The 25,902-nt window shown below is 33.1% G+C and overlaps 2 protein-coding genes across 2 annotated transcripts in view; one reads left to right on the top strand and one right to left on the bottom strand.

Moving 5' to 3' along the window:
- Positions 1 to 4,908: 4,908 nt before the first annotated feature.
- LOC133195739 (zinc finger CCCH domain-containing protein 13-like) overlaps positions 4,909 to 25,902 on the bottom strand; it is a 29,279-nt gene continuing 8,285 nt past the window's right edge. The window contains exons 8-15 of the mRNA XM_061331668.1: positions 16,700 to 16,835; positions 8,197 to 8,315; positions 6,616 to 6,856; positions 6,298 to 6,438; positions 5,954 to 6,115; positions 5,186 to 5,347; positions 5,124 to 5,131; positions 4,909 to 5,013 (exon numbers count right to left, since the gene is read on the bottom strand). Of these exons, the coding sequence (XP_061187652.1) occupies positions 4,909 to 5,013; positions 5,124 to 5,131; positions 5,186 to 5,347; positions 5,954 to 6,115; positions 6,298 to 6,438; positions 6,616 to 6,856; positions 8,197 to 8,315; positions 16,700 to 16,835 (1,074 nt within the window). The remainder of the gene's footprint in view (positions 5,014 to 5,123; positions 5,132 to 5,185; positions 5,348 to 5,953; positions 6,116 to 6,297; positions 6,439 to 6,615; positions 6,857 to 8,196; positions 8,316 to 16,699; positions 16,836 to 25,902) is intronic.
- LOC133181211 (uncharacterized) lies at positions 10,261 to 14,272 on the top strand. The gene is made up of 2 exons (XM_061315749.1): positions 10,261 to 10,517; positions 12,817 to 14,272. The coding sequence occupies exons 1-2, from the start codon at positions 10,312 to 10,314 to the stop codon at positions 14,270 to 14,272; spliced, it is 1,662 nt and encodes a 553-aa protein (XP_061171733.1). The 5' UTR covers positions 10,261 to 10,311.

Genomic DNA, 25,902 nt, shown 5'->3' with positions numbered 1-25,902 from the left:
TTTAATCATCCATCACAATCATCCATGTAGACCAAATTCTCCCACATAGCTAAATCTCAATAAATAAGCTATATAGTTCCTTCATTTCATAGTACTCAAATTGAAGCAGAACCTCTTTTAAAACATTTACTATAATAATGGTTACCACAGCATGCAAATATTTTTATTATAATTTTTTTTTTTACAAAAACCATATATAGAAAAAAATATACTTCAACAACCTGCAGAAATAAATGCACAGAAGTATGCAACATAACATAATCAAAGTTAAAAGTAAAATGCCATTTCAATAAAAAAAAAGTTCTACAAAGCTTAAAAAACGCATCAGACAACACATGGTAATGACCAGATCTGGCCTCTTTATGTAAAGAGCTAACTAACCTTAACATTAAAACAGTTTACAATTACAAGCTTATTACATAATTATATTAAAATATTTTAAAACAGTTTATAATTACAATACTGAAAATGAAACTGGTTTATAAATACGGCATACACTTGTCAATTATAAATGCCACATGAATGTTACTGATTAGTATTTTGTTTCTTTTTTAATTTCCCTGTACTGAAATACATTGAGATATTTTTTTTTTTTTACTTTGGGAAACACAGAGCACAAGACAGCCTATTTAATGACTTAAACTCTATGTTTCAGATACTTGTCAATAACACATGTAAAAACCTGACAAGTAAGCTACTTAGTGCTCTGTGTTAGCTGAAGCATCCTTATGTTTTAAAAATTTAGGAAAAATCAATGAAATGTAGAAATTTATGTAAAATAACAGAATTCTTGGCATTCCCATGACCCTTGCGCATCTTTAATTTAAAAAGAAAATCAATGTTCAGGGTGAAAAAAGGAACTTAACTTGCTACACATTTTGTTAAAACAAATTATTTACAACTGTTTTCATTATTTTTTATCAAGCATATTATTTGCATGCTAGAGGTTCAAAGGTGAAAAATAAGTATTTTAAAAAAAAACAAAAAACTTCCATTACTTTTTAGACTTTGTACCCATCCTCAGTCTAAAAGGACATGAGAACCATGATATTCATTGGCTTTCTCTTTACCTGTAGATGCTGTTTACCAAAACTGGTTAAAATTGAATTTTGGAAGACAAAAATAACTAATGATGTACATATGTACCTTTGATATGCCAAATCATATTACAAAACAACTTATCACAAAACTCTCATTTGAAACACTTCATAATAAACCCCCATACAGCCAAATAAAGCACAATTCGCAGGTTCTTGGAAAAACTTGAAGAGGTTTTCAACATGTAATTGTAAAGGAATTATAGTTTACAGTAGATAAAATATATTTTACATAAAATCATAAAAAAAGTCCTCATTACCTGTATACTGGAAATAGTAATGGACATAGGGAAACTCAAAGTTTATTGATGTGACTAAGACTGATAATAAAATTGTAAACCATTGTTCATAACTACTTAAATAAGCAATTAAAATTAAAACTATATATAGATTACTGAAGCATTTGTAATATGGTACATGTTTGTGCTGTATTTGACATTACAAAATAATGGCTGTTCATTAAACATGTGCTTACATGTAGTAAGAAAAAAAATTTTGTTTGGGCATAAAACATTTAAAAAGACTAGATATTCTAAATGACTAGAATGATTATGAACAGAACATGTACATATAGCAAACATGCTACAAATACCAAAGAAAAAGCCAAGGGCCCAGAACACCTTTTAATGTGATTATTTTTCTTTTTTGTAAATTACAAAAAAGAAAAATAATCACATTAAATGTATGTAAATATTTAAGTTGTATCAACTGACAAAAGCTGAGAAGAGCTAAAAATATCTGAGGCCCAATGCTATAATCAGTCTATTAGTAATAGTAACAAACAAAAAACATAACAACAAATGAAATAAATCTATTGTACAATATACCAGAAAATTATTTTTGCTCACTGTAATACAAAGCAAGCATAGTTTTCAATTCATTTAACAAACACAAAAAAATTGAATAAAAAAAAATGATCTAAAGTAACAAAACAACATGTGCTTGTGAAACACTGATGCCCCTGTATGGCGCTCAAGGCCAAGGTTAAAGTTTTTCAAATATAGGTAAAACTCCACAGTCAAGATTTCAAAAATGTTGGTACCCAAAGAAAGGCCTTGTCACAAGGAATATTAATACACATATAAAACATGAAATCTCTAGCACCAACCATTCAGAAAATATGGCCAAGATTAAAGTAATATGCAAAGTTAAAGTTATTTTAAATGTAGGTGGAAATCAAAGGTCATGAGGTCAAAAATATTGGTACTCGCAGAATAGTCTCATCACAAGGAATATACCTGTGGTATATGAAAGTCCTAACACCCACCGTTCAAAAGTTATGACTTAAGTTTTCAATAGTAGGTTAAAATCAAAAGTCTCTGTCAAAAATGTTGGTACATATATCTAAAGGTCTGGTCACATGAAATAAACATATGAAATATAAAATCCCTAGCATCAACCATTCAAAAATTATGGTCAATGGTAAAGCTTGGTAAAATTTTTCAAAAGTAGTTCAAACTCCAAGGTCAAGGTCAAGAGGTCAAATATGTTGGTACCCAAAGAAAGGTGTTGTCACATGGAATATACATGTGAAATATGAAAGCCCTAGGACCAACCTTTCAAAAATGATGGGCAAGGTTAAAGTTTTTGCAGCCAAACAGACAGTTTGACAGAGAGACGGATGTAAAGACAGACCAAAAACTATATGTCCCTAAATCTTTGATTACAGGGGCACAAAAACTGAACACTTTATTTGTTTACAGAATCATAAGTACAAAAACAAAAAAAAAGACAAAAAACAAAAACAATAAACCATACACATCTTCTTCACTCTCAAAGTCTGAATAGTTTCAAAGCAATAATCAAAGACCTGAAAAGTAAATCACCTTGTATGTACAAATATTAAATACTTAATGTAAATTAATTTTTTCCCCATTTTCCTGGAATTGACAATTTCATCTAATTTGGAAAAATGTTTCTTAATCACATGCTTTACCCACATTTAAGAAATACACAACACAGCTCTAAAATTAAATTCTTAGTTTCAGGACAAAAGACTTCAACATTTATCATAGTAGTTAACTTAGCCTTGCATAGCATGTGTTTCCTTTCTTTTTCATGCAATCATTTTACATAGAATTACGACGTGAATCTCATTTTCTCAGATTATCTAAATTCATTTTCTATAAAATATATACCCTGGTACAAAGTTTCTAATTATTTTAATCATTTGTTACAAACAGATTATGCATAAAATGAATATTTTACCAAAATGAACTTTTAATTTCATAAAACAACTTATGTTATTTATCAAAGAGGACACTGAGTTATTCCCCTTTTTCAATACGACACTATCAAAATGAATACTGTAGTCCATACCACAGTCACTCTTCATTTTTTAATTGTCAAAATTACCATAATTAAACGATGAAGTTGCTTTTTAGAGAAAAAATTCAAAATTTATTATGTTGTCTTATACATGTATTCTCACACAATCTTCTCAACACTAAAAGACAATATTTGAGAAGCTCAAATGTATTAATGAGAATCACATTAAACTGTTAATTAATTCGCGTGTTTAAGAAGCTTTTACTTTGCAATTACAGTATTTGTATTTATTCTAGTTGTATGTATATGTGTTTATATAGTAATTCATATTGTAACAGTTATAAAATTGATTGGTGATACAGATTCAAAGTGCACACAAATTTCACTTGTTTATTTAATGATGTGCAAAATGGAATGGAATTAACACTGTACACAGAGCTGACTCTGCTAACTGCAGTACTGACAGTGATGGCAATAACCTCCACCTATTTTACCAGCCTGAGGTCATTTCTAGCCTTTGTAAGAGCTGTTGTATGCTCCACGCATTAATGAACATATTGCTTTCATTTTTTATTTTATTGTGTTTATAAAATTTATAAGATTTAGATAAGCGATTATACTGCAATATTTCTTTATATTATACTTTCAGGTAAATTAGTTGAATCTGATTCGGCGAGAAACATTTGTTAAAAAACACTATTACCCGCTGAATAATGAAGCCACGCCCACCAGCGTAGCAACAGTTAACATTACTTGACGAAAATATTCATGCGCGCAAGGTTCACTGTAATATGTATTTGTATAAAACATTCAGTATAATATAATAAATACTGCATGTAGTTGAGTGTAACATTGAAAATTTTCACCCCTCGAAAACCATTGTCAACCTCAGCTGCACCTCGGTTGACAATGGTTTTCTTGGGGTTATAATTTTCAATGTTACACTCAACTACATGCAGTATTTATATAATATTAAATTTAAAACACACTGTATTAGCATAGTACAGAAATGATCATTTTCTCATAAGTAATAGATTGTACTATTTTCAATAGCGTAAACATTGTTGAATCCTTCATCGCTGCCACAGTACATAAGCACTTTATGTGGGATGGCAGCAAAGAGCCTCAAGCACCTCAAAAATGATTCAATAAGCCAGTTTACAATCATTTCTCTGTTGCATTTTTCTTCCTTACTTAGTTTACAATAATATCACACTCTTCATTAAGATTAGGTACACTTGTACATTTTCAAAAAATGTAACTCTTGAACTAATTTTAAAGCCCTATTTTGTAAGAGGAAGACAGATTGACAATTTTGATATGAATGAACTAAATGAAATGAACCAAGCTTAATGTGTGTAATCTGAAGTACTAGACATTCTTATGATATGCTGCCTGAGGCATTTGCATATTTTGTATCAATATATACTGAGAATCATCACTATCTTGATTTCAATGCCTTTCTTTATTTATGTGCTGAAGGTTTCCCCTCCTAAGTCATCACTCTGACTGGTATTTACTCTCATTTTCTAGTTTTATTCCCTTATATGTACATTCTTTTCTCATTGGAATGCAGTTTTTCTTCCTCCTTCATGTTTTCTTCTTCCTCTGTTGCATCAGATCTGTCTATTTGCTTTAGGAGGTCTTCCTGTCAAATCAAAATGATTCACGTCAGTCAACACATTATTCTGAAGGTAAACACTAGTCAACATATCTCAATCCTTCCATAATGCAAAATAACACATTCATAAAGATTACATGTCCTTCTGAAGACATAAATAATTCATGATAAACAAAAATAAGCATGTTTTCTCACTTACCACGACCTCTCTTGAGTGATTTTTGGGGCGGACTTCCATTTTCTAAATCTCCATCTTTTGAATGCTCTTCTTCGTTTGAATTCATCCTTTTTTCTTCCTCAGTGTTTTGATCGTTTCCTCTTTCTGTCAAATCTGTCTTTTTATGCAATTTGGGAGGTCTTCCTGTAAAACCATGCTTATATAATGATTCTCTCAGTCAACAAAACATTCTAAAGCTAAACACTAATCTACACATCTCAATCTTTATATAATGCAAAACAACACTTCAGCAATTTAGGAGGCTTAGAGATTAACAAATTATCCATTGGCAAAAGATTCATTACAAAAATATGAAATATGATTTTTCAACCCATACATAAAATTTTCTCACCCCTGTTCTTTTTGCCCTTTCACACTTGCAAGCAATTTTGTCCCATATCCATTTCACCCAGACACAGTTGTGTACACAAGATAATGCTGTTTAGTTTGAATTGCTTAAAATTTGCCCATTTGTTTAAGGTGTGAAAATAAAATGGGAGCAAAAATTTCCCTGTACACAGTACTATTTAGTAAAGAAAAGAAAAAAATCACCACGATTTCGAGCTATAATATTTAATGCAATTTCCTTTATTTTCATACAGAGCTTTTCTTTTCCACAAGGTTTTTAAAAATAGTCTTAAAATGGCAATGACCACCTACACGTAGCCCTCATTAAATTTAATGTCAGTCTGAAAGTTTGAGATATAATAGTGAATGAATAAACAAAACTGAACATGTTTTCCGACTTACCACGGCCTCTCTTGAGAGATTTTGGGGATAAACTTTTATTTTCTGAATCTACATTTTTTGAGCACTCTTCTTCCCTTGAATTTAAACTTTCTTTCTCCTGCATGTTTTCATCTCTTTCTCTTTCTTTCAAATCTGCCTTTTTATGCAGTTTGGGAGGTCTTCCTGTGAAACAATGTTTAGACAGTAATATACATTCTAAAGATAAACACTAGTTTTAACATCTCAATCTTTACATATATACTGCAACAAAAACACAATTATTAACAAAGATTTCATGTCCTGATAACTGCATGATAGATAGTTCATGAATGAATAAACAAAACTGAATATATTTTCTGACTTACCACGACCTCTCTTGAGAGATTTTGGGGACGGACTTCCAATCTCTGAATCTCTGTCTTTTAAATTCTCTTCACCATTAGAATTCAGCCTTTCTTCCTCCTTCACATTTTCCTCAATCTTTTTATGCAGTTTAGGAGGTCTTCCTGTAATCATGTTTACATAATGATTCCCACATATAACAATACATTCAGAATATAAACACTGGTCTACACATGTACATACATATACCTATCTTTACATATTGCAACAAAAACATTTACTAATAAATCCTGAGAAAGAGTTCATGAATGAAAAAACTAAAAAAATGTTTTCTGACTTACCACGACCTCTCTTGAGGGACTTCTGGGATGTTCTTCCATTCCCTGATTCTCCCTCTTTGACTTCCAAATTTGTCTTTTGGCTGGCGGACAGGCTAGTTATTTTACAGGTTGTACCAGGCTCAAAGTCTTCCTCCCCCTCATCATCATCACTTGAAAAAGCTGATGTGTACCTTTTTCTTTTTCCTGGCTTGTTTACATCTCGAGGGGACTTCCAAGTGCCTCTTTTCATTTGTTTTTGTTTCTATTAAAAAAAATTTTTTCAACAATTAGGAATTACATCTTTTCTCCATGCAGTTAGTGGTAAATGCTTTATATCCTACTGGCTAATTTTGATAACAATTTCCTAAAACACATTAGGACAAGCGGCAATGCAATAAGCAACATAAACATTTGTCTGATTTTCCAGTAAGAATCTTTTTTTTTTTTTACAACTAATGAGTATATTTCATGGTTTACATGTCTAGGCGGACAAGTAGTTTTTTTTTTTTAAATAATATGCATCTGTTATTTTAATTAATTTTTTTTTTTTTCTTTTCCTTTTCATTTTGGAACATCACTTGCATTGTTTAATACATGTACATACAAATGTAATTAAACGGTAAATAACTAAAACTGAAGACATTCTTAAGAAGGTACCTAGAATTTGACATGGCTATGCTAGCATATACATGTACATGTATATGACTAATTATGCCCTGCTGCTCTCAAGGAGATTTTCTAAAGATTTACCTATATATTCCAATACATGTATTAAATTTTTTCACTTTTTAAAAATAGCACTGTTGGCAATGTTTTGTTAATACCAAATTACAAGGAAATATACTGTTTTAAAATTTACATCGACATATTCTCTACGATCTTGGGTACTAATGTGTGAAAATTCATTGATTTGACATCTTTGATGAAATATTCACAAATGTTTTTTTTTCATGGCAAAAGAGTTTAAAGGATGGTCTGGTTATCCAATGGAAGAGGCATTTGACAGACCAATAAAAATGATGACAAACTGAAAAGTCAGGAGCAGGACGTCATATGTGGAGACCGCTGTTTAACTATATGAGAATTTGGGATCATGATAGGGGTTGGGAATTTGTCTATTCAAAGAATTAATTCTATGATCTAATGATGATCGAATCGGATATGTGTGAGATGGGTATCTCGCTTACTAATGTAAAATTTAAAACAATTTCTGCCTCAATTGAATTTTTAATTTTAAATGTCTGAACAAATTTACAAATGCCACAGACTATGTTTTAATCTCATTGCACTAACAGCTTTTATTAATGACTCGTTTAACTGAGAGAAAAATGTTATCTATAGAGATATTTTATTAGAATTTCTTTTAAGTTTTCAAAAAATGATGATTATGGTGCACCTCAATTTTTAACTTTATAAGCAAAACAAAAAAAAAAAAAAAAAAAAAAAAAATTGAAAATGTTTGCATTTTTCTGGGACAACCCTCATATAATACTAGTATTCAAATGTACATACATAATAAAAATTTTGTTTTTTTTTTTCCAGAATTGTTTCAAAAGTTATACTAATTTGAAATTAAGACTTGAGTCTGTTCTCAGACTATGCTTTAATTCTTACACAATTCTCATCTGACATTTCCCAGTCTGTGTCCTCTTTGTCCTCCTTCTCAGATCCACTGTCCCAGCTATCACTGGAGTCCTCACTAGAGTCCTCAACATCTGATTCTACAGACAAAGCATTAGCAATCACAGAATCACTTACTATGAAATATACAAGCATTGACTTAGGTAACATTAGTCAATCTCTGGTTTACAACTGGAAATGTCTTTTAAATTTTATTATACATGTATTTGGAAATATTTGCTAACAAAACAGAGTATAATATGTACACTGTACAATGGAATGTAATTGTCTTTTGACATTTAACAAAAAAAACCAAAAAAAACATTCTTTAACACATGCCTATTACTTGATAAGAGACTATCAAAATCAATGAGAGCTACATACTACAGATTTAAAATGAGTCTAGGTTCTACAAAATTCTATGCAAAATGATTTCTCTTAAGAAGGGCTTCATAATTTGGTAAGATAAACAAAATATTTAACCAACTTAGGTACTGTGTTCAGGTATTTGCTGTAATTAAACCATATTTTTTTTGTGTTTTCAACATTGTACTTGTTCCACTTTTCAAAGATCATTATAATTACTGCATTATGCATATAATTTTCACTAGGATGTTAATTTGACAGTTTAATTACATATATGGCATTGGGAAAATGAGCAAATTTTGGGGAATTTCAGGTTAATTAAAAACTCATGTTTTGGGTTTTTTACTGTAATGTTTTTTCAACTTTATTTCTGGTTAGCAATACACAAAAACATGAGTAGTAAGCTAATTTAATTTAGAGAATAAGTTTCCTACTGTATTGGAGATACAGGGCAGGGCTTAAGGTGAGAGCAATAGCTTGAGCCGGTCCCCGCCCTGTACCTCTGATACAGTAGGAAACGAGTATTCTAAATGACTTGTGACATGACCTTTCTTATGACCTCACTAATCTACATGTGTATTTTGGTACATATCTCTCAATCAATCAGATGATTTTGCAGAAAGTTGATGTAGTACCCCATTTTTAGCAATTGCAACTGAAATGCCGAGTAAGGTGGACATGCAGGTATCTATCAATTTAAATAATTATAATCATGAGATGCATTATATAATGTGTTTTCCCAAAATTTAATTTATGTTTGACTGTGTAGTTTTTTTCCTTTCTATTTAGCTCTTGCTGACATTTTTTTTTATTCAAGCTACAAATTCAGTGAAAAACATTTTGATACATAAAATCATGTGGGAATGTAATTGAAGCAAAAATGTTTTGGGATGTATTCTGAGAGAAATGTCCTTAAAGTCATTGACCAGTCATGATACATGTATATACAAAATTCTTGGATCCAAATTGAAATAAGCAGATGAAAGAAAGGGGGCATAGTAACTTGGAGTTCATGTTTGAAACAAAATGTAGAGCAGCAACCAAAGGCAGATCCAGCACTCACTTGCGCTTCCCCTCCCCTTTCGATTTTTTTTTCCTTTTTGGCTTTCGTAAATTATGATTGCTAAACTTGTATATGCTTTCAATTTATCAACAGGTATCCATCACCCACATAGTGTCAGGCCTGATTATGAATCTACCCCCACAAAATCCCTGATTTTCCAGTTTAGGCTTTTTTTCCCCCGAAGAAAACCATTTGTGTACTGCCCCCACTCCCTCCTTTCTAAAATTTTTTGAATCCGCCACTGGTAACTTTACGTTGTAAAATCTATTCTTAATTCACCATAAATTCTGAATAAATACTACATGTAACAGCGCTATCATGCGATTTGAATGATTCCTATGTCTATATCATTAAAGATATGGATTCAGTTTTCCGTCATCACTAAAAAATAAACCGTACTGTATTGTTGATATTTTGCAGATAATGTACAGTTTCTGCTCATTTGTATAAGAAATGCCCACAAAAAGTGTTCTGTATCGCAGTTATTGTACGGTTGACTTCAAAGGAAAACTCGCCAGGTCATGTCACAATATATATCTAAATATTACATTGTATATGTTCTTTAATGTAAGGGAGTAATGACAAATGGGAAAATTATCACATTCAGTTTGAATGGGGAACCGGAGTGAGTTATCTTATCTTGCACCGCGAGAGGTCGCCACAGGAAAATGCGGTCCAACACAAAACAGCTGATAATGGCATATCTGCATCTTATCTGTATTCTCAAAGAAAGCGAACGTGTTTTATATTGTTTTAAGAGGAAATTGTATACAATGGCAACTAATTTTGGTTCAATGACTATTCCTGAATTACGAAAGGAACTCGAAAAATTTGGTGCAAAAAAATCGGGACGAAAAAGAGAGCTTGTAGAAAGGTACGTATTGTTTTACATTTTACGATTCTTATCTGTTTTACTTAAAATACTTACGCGATTATTCCAATCAGTATGAAGTAAGGACGCAAAAGTATGAAAAAGACAATTAATTAATTCCGATTCTATACCTGGCTAATTGTATTCGGCGCGTCGGCGCGCTCGCGCAACAGATTTTGTTTATAAAATAAATTATCGCTTATACAATATTGTTAGCATCGGGCTCGATATCATAAATAATCAAAGTACTTAGAAGTACAGAGAGCCGGGCTCATTTACAGAGAAGTGAACAAGTCCGTTTTACATGAAACATACATTGTAATTACAGATGAATAACAACAAGACACTGGAAGAATATGTAACACAAAAATATATTTATGACATATAGTATAAATAAAAAATGTTTAAAAAATAAAATAAAATGCAGTTTGAATTTACATTGATGCAGCAAGGTCAAACGTTTATACACAGACGGGTCCTCAGCGGGGAGTTTTGCATAAAGGTGTGCATCGGGTCACATGCTCCCCGCATTAGTGTAAGCCTGGTAACACAAACTTTATCTATAGAATGTGAGGCTGGCAGACTTGATGAAATTACCTATAGCATCTTTTAAACAAATAATTTATTGAAGAAAAGGGGAGAAAGTATATTATCATTTTTTTTTTTTTTTTTTTTTTTTAGAGAATTTCTTAGTTAAATTAAATTTGTTTAATTAAGTGTTTGTATTGCTTCAAAGGTGGTTGAGCATACGTACTATATTCTTACTCATATTTAATTTGGCGGTGAGGAAGCGGTATTTCCGGTTGAACACCGTAACATAAACCGGCTATTGCTCTACGAGCAATGCGTTCGGCTAAAAAGAGAAAGTTTCATAGATGGAATTTTGTTTTTGAAGCTTCAACATCACTTGTTTGCACAGGGTCCGTTCGCCTTATTTATATTGCAGAAAGTTGAATAATTAACCAATGGATTTTTTAAATAAATTATATGTACATTGGTACATAAATTGCACACGGGAGACAACAGACGAATGCATGTGGTCACACTATACCGGTAATTTATACCTGTACTAATCAAAGACCCAGCAGACCAACAGAAATTAACATCTCAGTCCTTTAATTGAACATAACGCAGATTGTATGATCCCCTAAATTACAGTGACATTATTAAGTGTAATTAAATCAATTAAGCATGTAAAGAGCATAAATATCAAATTTGAATTACTTCATTAAGATTACGGTTAATAAAAAAAAATACTGTAGCAACATTTGAAAAAAACACCAAGTAAAATATTTAATAAAATTAATAATAAATGTTGATATTTACTATAGTATATACTGTATATATAATAGGGCGAACGAGATATAGGGCGAACAAGAATAATGGCGAACGGACCTTGCGGTAAATTTTTGTTATACATAAAGAAAATTTATAAAAACCAAAGCACTAAATATTTTTAAATGCTATACATGTATATAGTTAATGTCTAGGGTCATTACGTAATACCGGTAAATTTTTGTTATACATAAAGGAAATTTATAAAAACCAAAGCACTAAATATTTTTAAATGCTATACATGTATATAGTTAATGTTTGGAGAGAGAGAGAGAGAGAGAGAGAGAGAGAGAGAGAGAGAGAGAGAGAGAGAGAGAGAGAGAAATCGAAAGTATAGGCCAACTCAAAAAATTGGGGTATATTTCGGATTACTCTAGCACAAATTGTGGTAAGGCATGCATGGATCAAATGGGATCCGGATCCCTGGAAAATTCAAATTTATTTGAACTGATATAGTAAAATTACTAAAGCTTTGCCTCGGACCTCTTCCCCTTGCGATTTGAGCCAACACCTCCTAGGGAAAAATTTCTGGATCCACCCAACAAAAAAATACAATCGGGCTCGGGCTGTCGACTTGAATATAACCGATAATGCTTAAATTATAAAGAAAATCGATGTCATTTGAGTGTTTTAATGCAGGGAGAAAATACTTTTGTGATATCGGGTTGAGATGGACGCGCTGGCGCGCCGACGCGCCGAATACAATTAGCCCTATACCTTTGCTGGACAAAATGTATTGCAGAACTTTTCAAACTGGTTTTACGATGTAACCCGAATTTCCTAGTCATTTATGTACGGGGCATAAATTAAAAATATACTCCATATTTTATCATTTTTTGGCAAATTAACAGATATACAGCGCTCAGAAATGTGTATTAAAATCAATGGTTAATTTTGTTTTGTAGAAGAAATGTCGACTAGGCCCATATTATGTATGAATAGTAACAGCTTATTTTGTTTTTAACAGGCTTGAGGCATACACACGCAATGCCCACTGCTCCAGGACAGACCTCACTACTGCTCAAGATTATGTGATGGCCTTACCTGATCCTCAAAAATATGAAGATCTAAACAGTGACAAGAATTTTCCTGGGTGTAATATGGATAACATCACCACATACTTGGCACAGTTCAATAAAAATCTGGAATCAAAAGCAAGGAATTTGTACAATGATGGATTTATTAAGTACATCCATACCACTGCAGACAATTCCCTATGGTATGTTAGGAGTGCCATTAGAGCAGAGATGTCAAAGTCTGTAGTGTATACTATAGACATTGTGATGGAAAATGATGGCAACATTGCAGAGTGTCAGTGCGAGTGTGCAGCTGGAATGGGACCACTTGCGCACTGTAAACATATATGCACAGCCCTGTATGCATGTCTTTCCTTTAAGACAAATGGAATTGTGAAAACGGAACAAACATGCACACAAAGGCTGCAGACATTTCACAGAGTGAGGCCACATAGAGGAACCCCTATGAAAGCGAATAACCTGGACATGCCGGGATGTGATGAAGTTTGTAATTTTGCTGATGGATTTGATCCGAGGCCAATAGAATATAGGAACAATCCAGGATATAAATCATACTTCCAGAATGTATGCCTTTCTTATCCAGGAGTAAGCAAGACTCCTATATTTCAAACTTTCCCTCCAGCAAATATGAGGGGAATTGATGTGGACCATGACTATTTTACTTTTCAAGGTAGCTGCGAGTATTTGAACAGTATAAATGTTTCAAAGATAACAGAAGAAGAGGCACGGATTCTTAATTTAAATACAGCAAAACAGGCTGCATGCAATATGTGGCACGAAGAAAGATGCAAGCGTCTGCACTCTTCTGTGTTTGGCAGAATCTGCAAAATGACTGATAGAACAGACAAAGTAAAACTAGCAGAGACACTTGTTACGAAACAACGTCGACTCCATTCAGCTCCAATTCTCCATGGACAAAAGTTTGAAAAAGTTGCCATAAAAAAATTCCAGGACATAACTGGACATACAGTATATGACACAGGAATTTGTGTAAGCCTAACAAATCCCTATTTGGCTGCTTTACCTGATGGCATCATTGATGAAGACACTGTTGTTGAAGTGAAGTGCCCTTATGTGGCAAGGAACGAAATGATTTCTCGACAGACAGTCCCTTATATAAGACAGAACAATGGTACATTTTCATTGGACAAAAACCATGACTATTATTATCAAGTTCAAGGACAACTTTTTTGTGCAGAGAAAAAAACTTGTTTCTTTATTGTGCATACATTCAATGATATTTTATTTTTCCAAATTCAAAGAAACGATACTTTCATTTCAGAGATGATAGGAAAACTAAAGTTTTTCTATGAAAATAATTTTAGGCCTGCTGTTCTGGAAAAAAATTATTTTAAATCTTATGAAGACTGTCATTGTCCAAAATAAAAGATTAAGATGCAGTCAGTTTGTGTTCATTTTAATTGTTATAGTAATGCACTAAGTTAGAAATTAAGACAACATCAAATATAAAACCAATATATATAAATAATGAAAGCAATTCATGTTGCTATGCATAAGATGGGACAATACAGGTTTTAAAATTGCATAACATAAAACAGACAAAAGTTATATGTGAGGACAGCTTTGTCTCTGAACTATTCATTGGTTCAGTTAAAATTTTAAAGATTTTAGCAAGACCAATAATTCGCTCAATATGCACCCTTTTGCTCGAAATTTTTCTGTCTTGAAGTACAGTTGCACATGACATTCTGTTCTTTTTTTTGAAAAATGTAGGTGTGTTTATCTGAATATTTTTGTGAACAAACATGTCTTGCACATTGAATCCTTTATCAGCCATGATAGAGTCACCAGGATCACATAAATTCAGCAAACTGCTACATTCCACTATTTGTCTGTCACTTGTTGAACCACCATATGCAGAAGATACATAGGGAACTAAGCCACCAGGGGTTGCACCAACCAGAATTTTCACTGTGTTCTTATTTTTGTATGTTGAGAATGTAGCTTGCTGGGATTTTGGTTGTTTTGGTTTTTTGATAGGACATTCTGTTCCATCAACTAGAACTCTGGATTTTGGAAACTTTAGTTTAAAATCAGAGGGACAAAAATATTTCACAAGGGATTTCGGTAGCCATATATCAACTTCTCTCCACTGTTTGGACATAAATAGAATCCAGGTATAGAATATATTAGATACAGTTTTTTCTGAAATGCCGAATAATCTTGACAATTCGAAATAAGTTCTGTGTCTCCTTAATTTGATGAGAACAAGAAAAAATTGATCTGGAACACTGATATTTGTGACTTGGTGATAAACATAATTCAAAGAATATGCTGCAGGACCTAAAGTTCTTAATACAAAATAAAATTTAGAGATAGTTTCCAAACCAGTGTAAAAATGAATGCCAGCATCATCCTTTTCAAAGTTATCGATGCACATTGGTGGAAATGTTGGCGTTTGTGTTTCCACATTTTGACGAATTGTTTGCTGATCATCATGTTGACTTGAGACATTTTCATTAGTAGTACTGCTGTAATCACAGATAGTTTCTTCTACAATATTAATGTCATCAAAAAACACTTCTTCTGAACTGTGACTGGTAGATGCAATGTCTTCTATTAATTTTCTTTTGACACCCCTTGTCCTAGCTCTGTCAGCCCTGGCAAGTACAGCTGGGCTTGCTGGATCTGCCCATTGGAAAAGGCTGGGTACTGCTGTTCTCTTTAACCTCTTACTTAAAGGTGTATTTCCTGGAAATATATTGATGATATTCATCAATATTTTTAAGAAAAAATATATATTTCAAAGTTTTTTTTCATTTCAGTATGTAAAACATTTAATGATTAATAAGAACATATGGATATGTTAAAAAAAAAAAAAATGAATAAATTTGACTGAAGATGCAAACTATTAATTAATTACTATGGCATTGTTTTTCCTTGTTTGATAATCAGGTTAGGAGATTAGACTAATGTAATTAACAAATGCAGAAGAAGTCATCATTTACCACAGGTGGTCTCATTGAACATAGAAATTTACGATGCCAGATGTTTACACAGGGCAGTTGTTTACGTATGTATGGCATGTTTCCGATAGTGCAAATCAGTGGGGGTGTACTCTTGGCATTTGATGTCAAGAGCTGTTGTTTACGATATAATTTAACTACTTTTGTTGATAAAAAATGAGACACATAAAGAAAGACTAAACTTTTCACTAAAACTAAAAAAAAAAAAAAAAAACTCAATAAAAACTCAAAAATATGTCAATTGTCATTCGTGAAATTCGGCAGAACGTATCATATATTTTACTTGTATTTTGTTGATTTCATACCTAAAATTATAATTTTTTACCATAAATTATTTTGTGCATAATAAGTTTATGTAACATTTAAAAAATAGATGAGGAAATTTTTAGTATTTTACCGTGAACAGTCTCTCCTAAATAATCGCTTTCTTTGAAATGCGATCTGCACACCACAGCATAGGCAGAAGGTTCCCAGCTCTGAAAACGTGTTTCTCCTCGTCTAATTGCGTGAATCCATGATTTTCGCCTCGTTTGATCTGATGGGAAAGCGTGTCCACCTCTATTACTACACCCAGGTACGCAACAGCAAGTCTCCGGCATGTTTCACGTGTGTATATGACAGCGATTTGTTTACATGTGCTATGGTAAAATCGTAATGATAATGCGCGAGCTAGTTCCGAAGGGGACCGCATTTTTCTGTGGCGCCACCTAAGGGAAAGATAACAGGCGCCGGTGCACCATTGTGGATGTTTCTCCAAATATAGCTATATAAGACAACAAGAGCCCTGTATTAGGTGAACATAACTAATTACACATATCTACAGTACCTTCTTGATGTACTATGGACTTCATTGCTCTTCTTTGTGGACTGATTGGAATTTTGTTCACTGTGCGGGGTCTTCCTCTTCCTCTTTTCACCTTCCGCGGTGATTTTCTACTGCCCTTTTTAACTGGTTTTTGTATCTATTCAATCATATTAAACATTTTGAAGAAATAAGAGGGTATATTATTATCTCATAAATATTTTCAATAATTTGATAATAACTACACATTTACACCAGTTCAATGATAAGATCACCTCTACACCAATATATTACTTCTAACAGGGTATTATTTTAACTCGGAATAATTATTTCATTCGGAATATAAAGAATTGAAAAAAATAAGCAACTAAGTCTCCTTACATGTACTTGTAGCTCAAAAGAAAAAAAAATGTTGCCTTAATTCTCTGCATTTTGTGTCTAATACAGTATTGAGTGAAGATTTTGTTTATCTCTCTATATTATAAATAATTTATTTTATTTCTTGTAATATTGTTTTTTTTTTTTTTTAATTTATTTGTTTGTTTGTTTATTGTTGTGTTTGTTTATTTATTTGTGTAAACAAGGTTGCTTGTATTGGCAGGGGTTAGATGAAAATTTTATGGGGTTAGTTGGCGCATGCCTAAAGGGGTTAGTCGCCGCTGAGCGGCGACTAACCCCTTTGAGCATGCGCCATTTGAGTTAGTTAAAAATCCTGTAGTTAATCCATATACAATGTGTATTCGGTCTGTATTGTTAATCAGTCCACGCGATGTACAAATTAAACGGTAATTAACACGGTAGAAGTATTTGTACTGTCACGCTGCGCTAAAATCCCAAGTATCTTTCATTCTATAAGTATCCATGAATGAAGACTACACAAGCCGATATCCTAAAGAAATAACTCGCAGAGAACGAAAATACATACCAATGCATATTCATTACGATAACCGAAAACACTAACAAGTATTTTTACAGTCGTAACAACGATTAAATCCAACAAATAACCAGAGAAATGCGACGATGTCAACACTGCCAATACACTGCAGACAACTCCTGTTCGACGTCACTTTTCGAAGTGCGACGTCACACGTACATTGTTTTCCCGAACTTTCTGTGGCAAAATGGCGTATAGGCATTGTATGTAATATAAGGTATTCTGTCATCGTAGTACAACACACAAACTTTATTCCTTTAGATTAAAGTTTTCCTTTACTTAGGTAATCAAATAGCAGAAGAGGAGACGAAAGCGAGCAGTGTTTAGTACAGAAAACAGGTTTCAAAAATTTGAAGATCCATGATCCGCCCACTTGTTTCACCCCAGCTAAGAGCGGCATATTTAGTGTGCACATCTCGAGTTTTCAAGTCGATGTGACGTCACAGTCAAGAGCAGAGATAGTATGACAAGAGCATGATAATGCAGGGAACAGATTCTGTTAAAAAATTAAATTATTTGTATCTTTCGATTGATTTTAAATAAAAAGATCAACATTTAAAAAAAGTGATTTACAGTGAAAACTTAAAGAACGTTAATCGTCAATTATCAATACATTTTGATCCTACCGGTGGGGGGGTTGGAACCAAATAAGGGGACGACCATTTCATTGCGAGGGGAGGGGGGTAATAAATAATCTGTCCTCTAAAATGTTGGTCTTGGAAATAAATAATCCGTTCTTGACTGGCAGGAAAATAAAGAATTTGTCTTTGACTGATGCTATGAAAATAAATAGTCCTTCACCGACATAAAAAATAAATTGGACTCGGAAAAATTTCCAGCCACCCCCTTTCAGAATCAAATGATCGTCCCCTAATCTGTCTTGCATACACTGGGACAAATAGGGAGGAATGTAACTCAACCCCCAACCCCAATTTTCTCAGATTATTTTTTTTTTGTTTGTCAGATTTTTCAAGGAGAAGTAAAAAGTAAATTAAGCTTGATTTCTCTCTCAACTTTGATTTGAATCGAAAAAATGCCAGCCCCTAAATTATATCCATTATAGTCATATCCTAAATTATTTTGTAATTAAGTAAAACCCGTGAAATAACAGATCGATATATTTAAAAAAATCAGCCAGGTGATTCACGTTGACCATTACTTAGAGAGTCTATATCGATATCCAAATCCGATACCCCCACCCCGATTTTAATAATCACGTACAGCACAGTTGAAATATTTAATTTCTTTTAATTTTCTTCTTGAATCTTAAAACTTAGACCAAGGAAACAATTTATAAACGAAATATTAAACAGCTTCACAGAAACCCGATTCTTCTTAAATCAGGGGGCAATGGTTAGATTTTATTCCCACCCCGGCAGAAAAAAAATGGCAGGTTTGATCACAATGTAATAACAAAAAATGTGGTAGAGGTCGGCTTTTCAATAAAAAAAAATCCAGACAAGGCTCTCTGAAAAAAAAGTCACTACATCGAAGGGTTTTAATCTATATGCACTTTCTAAATGTACCTAATATTCAATATCTCTTTCTCCCCTAATGGTAGGGCTGTGTATTGAGCAAAATATTTCGATACGATACGATACGATACGATATTTTTTAAAGCGATATATTGGATTATTTATTAAGTCTTTCACAAATGTCTTGTAAATGACATTTAATGCATAAATTTGATAAAAACTGGGTGAGTCTAACATAACATGTTAAAATATAGTTGTCTATGTATTTTGTAATAGTTATTTAAGATGTGCTATCTCCTTAATGTTTATTTCATTATTGATCATTTTTAATTCAAAACAGTCAAAAATAATCTTTGGTAACTGAAATTCCCAACCTTTTTACAGAATTACAAGGAAAACTGCCTGTCCAATACGTATTGGATGTTATTTTTTCGATACAATACATTCCTGAAAATCGATACGTATTGAATATTCGATATATTGACACAGCCCTACCTAATGGAGGTTTTTCCTCCGCTGATGATGGTCACAGGATACACGTATTTGGTATTTGGCAGTACTGGAAGTTTCCGAATCACACTCAGCCAATCGCGAAAGAAGTAGACCTTGCAATCATATTTTATGCCAATAATAAATGAATGAACACACACACACACACAAGATATTTTAGTTTTTCTTTTATCAACAGCGATAAATTCCTCCTTCCTGAACAAAGTGTGACTTGTAAAACTTTGAATTATGTTTTAAATCCTCTTTTACTTTTTTTTTTTTGGATAAATCCATGCACTAAAATGGAGATGAAGATTATCGCAAGATGTATAGCGATAATCTAATATTGTTGTTTGCCGTACACACCTCGTAAAACACAAATGTTGAGATGATGCAAGTTTATGTTTGTGATCAATACATATTCATCTAAACTACAGTTCAAAGTTCATTCAGATACTGTACATGTATTAATTTTTTTCGTAGACAGCAAGAATGAAGGGCAGACAGGACAAAAAACATGCGTCCGATCTTCGATCTTTGAATTTAGACATAAAATTTACTACTAAATTCTGTTTCATTGATAATGTTTTCGCACATTTACGCAAATATCCTTTCTATATAATTGTGCAGTGAAGTATATTTATTTAGATGAGTATTTTTCGTAATTTTATATTTTTCGCATATACTTATGTACATATTTTCTTTCTAAATGTTCTATTGCTTAACTCGAGTTATCTTTTTCATATAAATAAAAAAAAAAAATAATGTAACTACAACTCACGCATGCTGCAGATGACATCAGTACATATCTGATTTCATTGTCAAACCCAGAAAGAATATTATGTTCTCCTTATGTTCATACAACGGAGATCTAGATTGCCACGCTCTTAGTTTACAGGGGAAAAAAATCACTAAATAAATTATAGTGAACTATTTATGAGGAGCCGACAAAGCTATTGCGGGGGGGGGGGGGGTTATCACTTTCCTTAGTCAATTTCTCCAGATACCTAAATTTCTTTACCAATTCACAACGGATCTGTGTTTCCTGGTGTAATTGATATTGGTTAAATTACTGCATGATGAAGTTAATGGAAGAGCCTTATGTGATGACCATTTACACGGATAACTGCTCGACATTTTCTCAAATGAAAAATAATCGATGTTACCCGACGTTTGGACTGTCGACGAAAGTCAGCAGGTACAACGCATTTATCAGGCACGTAGTATCGGGGGGGGGGGGCACTTTTTGCCAGTTATAACCTTTAACTGTTGAAAAATGTTCATTGGTGGTGAATAAAATTTGGCTAGGTAAGTTGTTAAAATCCCCCCCTCCAACTTTCAAAAACGATACTTTGTGCCTGTTTATACAAAATGGAGTCGCTGCCACTTGATGTTATTTTTCTTTTAATGAAAAAATATACCCCCTACCTAATTATTAGGTAGGGGGTATATTTTTTTATTGAAAGAAAAATAAGTAACGTCAGGTGCCTGTGGTTGCATCCTATTTCTTAAAGATTAGGTAGGGGGTCTATATAATATTTTTTAATTTTTTTATACTAAAAGAAAAATAAGTAACGTCAGGTGCCCGTGGTCGCTTAATTAAAGTATTGGATAGACAGAATTGATTGTCCCTTCTGTAGTGTTTTAGATACAGGTAAGATCTTAAAATTCAAAAAGTTAAGCTCCAGACTATATATAATTATATATGGATAAGAAGTCTCCATATTTTCATGGACGCCTACTCAACACATTCGAGGTAGTACATGTACATGTATTTCCGCTTCTCGGAAAGGCCCGAGAAGTTGCGATTGTTGATCTGAAAGAGAAAAACCAAAGCGCATTATGTACAAGCACAATAAAAAAAGGTCCAGAAAACAGAGATTTGTTAGGAATTTTCAAAGTCCAAGGGCTGGGGCATGTATATACTAGTATATATACGTCCTTGCTAAGGGCCATAAGCCCATAATTTTCGTAAAGATGGGTCAGTCAACACGAAACTCATACTTGATCTGTAAGACATCAATATCAAAAGACATACTAAAAATCAGCTCATTATATACCAGTAGTATCTTCAAGTATAGACATAAAAATCTGGAAAATGACGGACGGACAGGGGGTAACACTACACAAGACAAAATTGCTAAGGCACCACCAAATAAAATTACAATGCTAATTTTCTAAAATTGTTTATGATGTTTTTGAGAAACAAATATGTTATCAAAGTAAAAAATGAGACATTTAATGTCCTAACTTATCAATAACTACGATGTTAACTGAAGCGTAACCATTTGTAGAAATAATGAAAATCGTGCTCATACTTTTTGGAGGAAGAAATTTTTATTTTTTTTCTTTGTGTTTGTATTCTTTATGTTTGTACTAACTAAAAACCCAGAAAAAAATTACAACTATGCCACGTTTGCCCTTGGAAAAGCGTACCTAAGCAGTTAGCTAGTATGGCGTGTGCAGGGGGTTGCTTTGGAGAAATTTGTATATAAAAAAATTAAAACAATTCATACATCATTTTTTCTTCTAGTGAAGATTAGTTACAATTAGATGAACAAATATAAAAATTGTTTACTTTAGATAGCCATGGCATTTAATAAGCACCACAGGACAATTTCAAGATTCTTCCACAAAACTGGGGCAACCGGAAGTTAGGTAGACTGGGTATGGACACCAAGGCACTGGATGAATACTAGGCAATATGATAGTCAATCGCTGTATATTATTTGATTTTTCACTCGGAGACTGCTTTTGTTGCAACCTCACGGACCACAATTTGTAATTACCAACTTCATATATTTGAAAGAAACGATGCGCAGTGCATGTCGGGAAAATGGTTTTCGGGCAAGAAGGTCACAAAGTTTTTTGTCATGACACTTAGACATTTGTCAATTCCACTGTATTGGGAAAGATGGAATATTAGATATACAAGTACGGATTATGTAAATGTTCAATTCACAAACAAGAATAACAAGTGGTGTGTTAGCAATTTTGTCTAGTGTATATGTTCCGGCCATTGAAAATGCAGAAAATTCAAAATAAACGTGGAAACAACGGAAACAGTGGCTAACTATCATTACTAGGCATTTTCTGTAGCTTGCCGAAATGCAAAAACAGTGACTCTAGCTAGTCATGTTTTATCTGCAGATTACACTCAGATGGATCACTGAAAATAAAGACTACTCCCTTGGATGCAAAAAAGTCATGTCACACCGGATTGTTTCAAGTTGAATTGTACTGTATGAAATCTGAAGGAAAAATGATTGAGAAATGATAGAATTGAAATGTTTTAATGATTTTGTTTTCTTACAAAAGAAGTGAAGATTAAAGTGAAGTGGATGCGCTCATGTGGAACAGACAGTCATATTGAGACATTACCAGCTTTTTATTAAAATACATGTGCGTGATTCTGTAAATGTTAAACTGAAAAAAGATGCACGCGTGTTTCAAACTTCCTTCATGTCTCTCTTAGCATAAATATTATAGAGCTTCAGTCTTATCATGCAGTCATTTTGGTTTTCAATGGAATTACATGTATTAGTATTGAGATCGATCGGAAGTACATGTATACACGTCACCTTAGATTTCTGTAAACATGATCTAAATTGTACACAATTAAATAATTTATCAGGAAAAAATGCATTTTAAAGTCCAGTTAACTTCTTTTTGCAGATACACAGGGACTATACGTATCCATGACTTGCATGTTTTTTTTGTTGTTGTTGTTGTTTTTGTTTTGTTTGTTTGTTTATTTGTTTTTGTTTGTTTGTTTTTTTTTTTTTTTTTGTTTTTTTTAGATTTTATTAAATTAAGAGATTGAGAAGAAATATTTCAATTGATCATTTGGTTTTGCATACATCTATATGTTTCTTCAACTCTTCAGGGTCAAATTTCTTCCTGACAGGTTGTCGAAGTCTTCATCCGGGAAAGAAATTGCTGTCACAATAATTCATTTAGTACATTGTTTTGAAAATAAGAAATGGGTGTCCTTAATATGTTAACTGCATCGGATACAATCGTGTGCTGCTGCTGCTGTCTGCTATAGATAAGAAAAATCCTCATTCAATACGTGTGTTCTGCAAGGATTAACACCGAGGTCTACAAGTATACGGTTATGAAGGTAATATAAGCGAAGACAATTTTTCTTTATTTTTTGTACTGTTTCACAGGAAGGTTGGAATTTATTCAAAAACTTCTACACGAGAAGAAGAAAACACTTGCTGTGGCCTTCAACTCGACATTTCGATATATCGACGACGTATTATCAATTAACAACAATTACTTTCATTCATATGTTGACTCGATATATCCCAGTGAAGATACCACAGAGTCTGACACATCTGTTTCATATTTAGATATTTTACTAGAAAAAGACGTTAATGGTAACCTAACAACAAAGCTTTATGATAAACGTGATGACTTTCAATCGTCACTTTCCTTACTTATGTAGCAATATACCCTTATCACCTGCATCTCTCGATACACAAGAGCATGCTCTACCTATGAACAATTTCTAAAACGAGGCAAGCTATTGACAAACAAGTTGATGAAACAAGGATATCAACAGTCTCGTTTGATGTCATCTTTTCGCAAGTTTTACGGTCGATACAATGATCTTGTCAGCACGTACAACTTAACATTGAGTCAAATGCTGACTGATGTTTTTCATACTAATTGTTAGGCCATTATTTATACACTGAACTGTCTATGGGTTTTTCCGTTTTTTCCCGATCATGTCAAGGAGCACATGGCGGGGCAGGGGATGCTCACTCCTCCACTGGCACCTGATCCCACCTCTAAATTTTGAGGTCCATGTTTGCTCTGCTCCAAATTTGTATCTTTTCATTGAACTTTCCAGATTGAATACTGTTTGTTATCTTCATCTTTTCATACAGATGACAATTAAGAGAAAAACAAATTCCTGAAATACAAGTATACATGTATTCTAATTTTGATAAAACATTATAGTTTTTGGAATGAATGAAGATAAAGAGCTACAAAATATTTTCCTCGTTTCTATTTATAAACAGGCATGTAGTATTCGGTGGGGGGGGGGGGGGAGGGGAGGGGTCTGCCCTCCTTTTCCAAACATACCCCCCCCCCCCCAAAAAAAAAAAAACACACATACGTTCGAAAAACGATACTACGTGCCTGATATATATACACAAAGATGTTCACTGCAGGACTTGAACTCATCATGAACAACAAGAACACTCACGCCTAGCTTGTTAATCAATAAAAATAATTTTTGGTGATCGAGTTTTAGATGAAATATTTTTCAAGCTACAAAAATAATGTATTCAGATGTCCGCACTTTACAAAATGCAGTATAAATTTTGGTCAATAGTGCCGCATTTTTTAAAAGATTATAGTCACAAATGAAGAATCAGTGTATTAAATCCAAGATGCTCTCCTTAATTATTACCACTTCGGATTACATTGTACATTATACCAAAGGTTTTTTTTTTTTATTTTATTTAATCCAAAATCTAACATCTAGCGGCTTGACAAGCTTTCCGTTAAATACAGTTACATGTAATATCTATCACCTGGCTGCTAAGTTAAGCTTACAATCAACTCTCTACCATCGACTTATCAGTGATAGAAATAAACAACAGTTCTGCAAAGGAGACCTGCTACGATCTTGAACACAACCATCAAATAACCTACTTTCACGTAAAAGTAACGGCACATACAGAGAGAGATTTCATATTTACGAAATTTTGATTAAGCTACATGTATAAAATAGTATCAAATACAGATATTAAAAAAATTTACTAATCCTTTGTATAGGCATTTTATGTTAAAAATCTGTTGCAACTTGCAAGGGCAGATCCAGGAATTTTTTCCAAAGGGGGAAGGGGGGGGGGGAGGGGCTTTCACACAAACTAACACCTATCTTACTTCTAAGGGCAGCTCACTCTAACTGCATAAAACTACCCCATTCGGCAAACCTCGGCTGATTCCGTCACCTTCATCACAGAGGTACGAATCGGCAGAGGTGTGCCGAGTGAAAACTACCCAACAAGTAGAACTCTTTAGTATGCAGTGTTTAAAGCTTCTTTAAGAATTCTTGAAATTAAATAGTCGCAATTATAAAGTTAAAAATTAATAAGAGATATGTGTACCAGAAGTAAACATCTACATGTCGATCTATAGAAGCCGATACAGAAGATCCCAAGGCCAAAGGGTAAAGTGGCACCCGCACCCCATCCCCGCAAGTCAGGAAAAGGTGGCTTCTTCTTTAAACTGTTCAAAGTTTTGTGCTTAACCGAGAAAAACACCATGTGTGTAGCATACACTGTAAACTATTATATTTTTTTCTG

The sequence above is a fragment of the Saccostrea echinata genome, unplaced genomic scaffold (genome assembly GCF_033153115.1).
Source record: "Saccostrea echinata isolate AGI-Se365-2 ecotype Australia unplaced genomic scaffold, CSIRO_AGI_Sech_v1 ptg000001l, whole genome shotgun sequence".
NCBI classification, from domain to species: Eukaryota; Metazoa; Mollusca; class Bivalvia; order Ostreida; family Ostreidae; genus Saccostrea; species Saccostrea echinata.
This window is presented reverse-complemented; position numbering and strand designations above follow the sequence as displayed.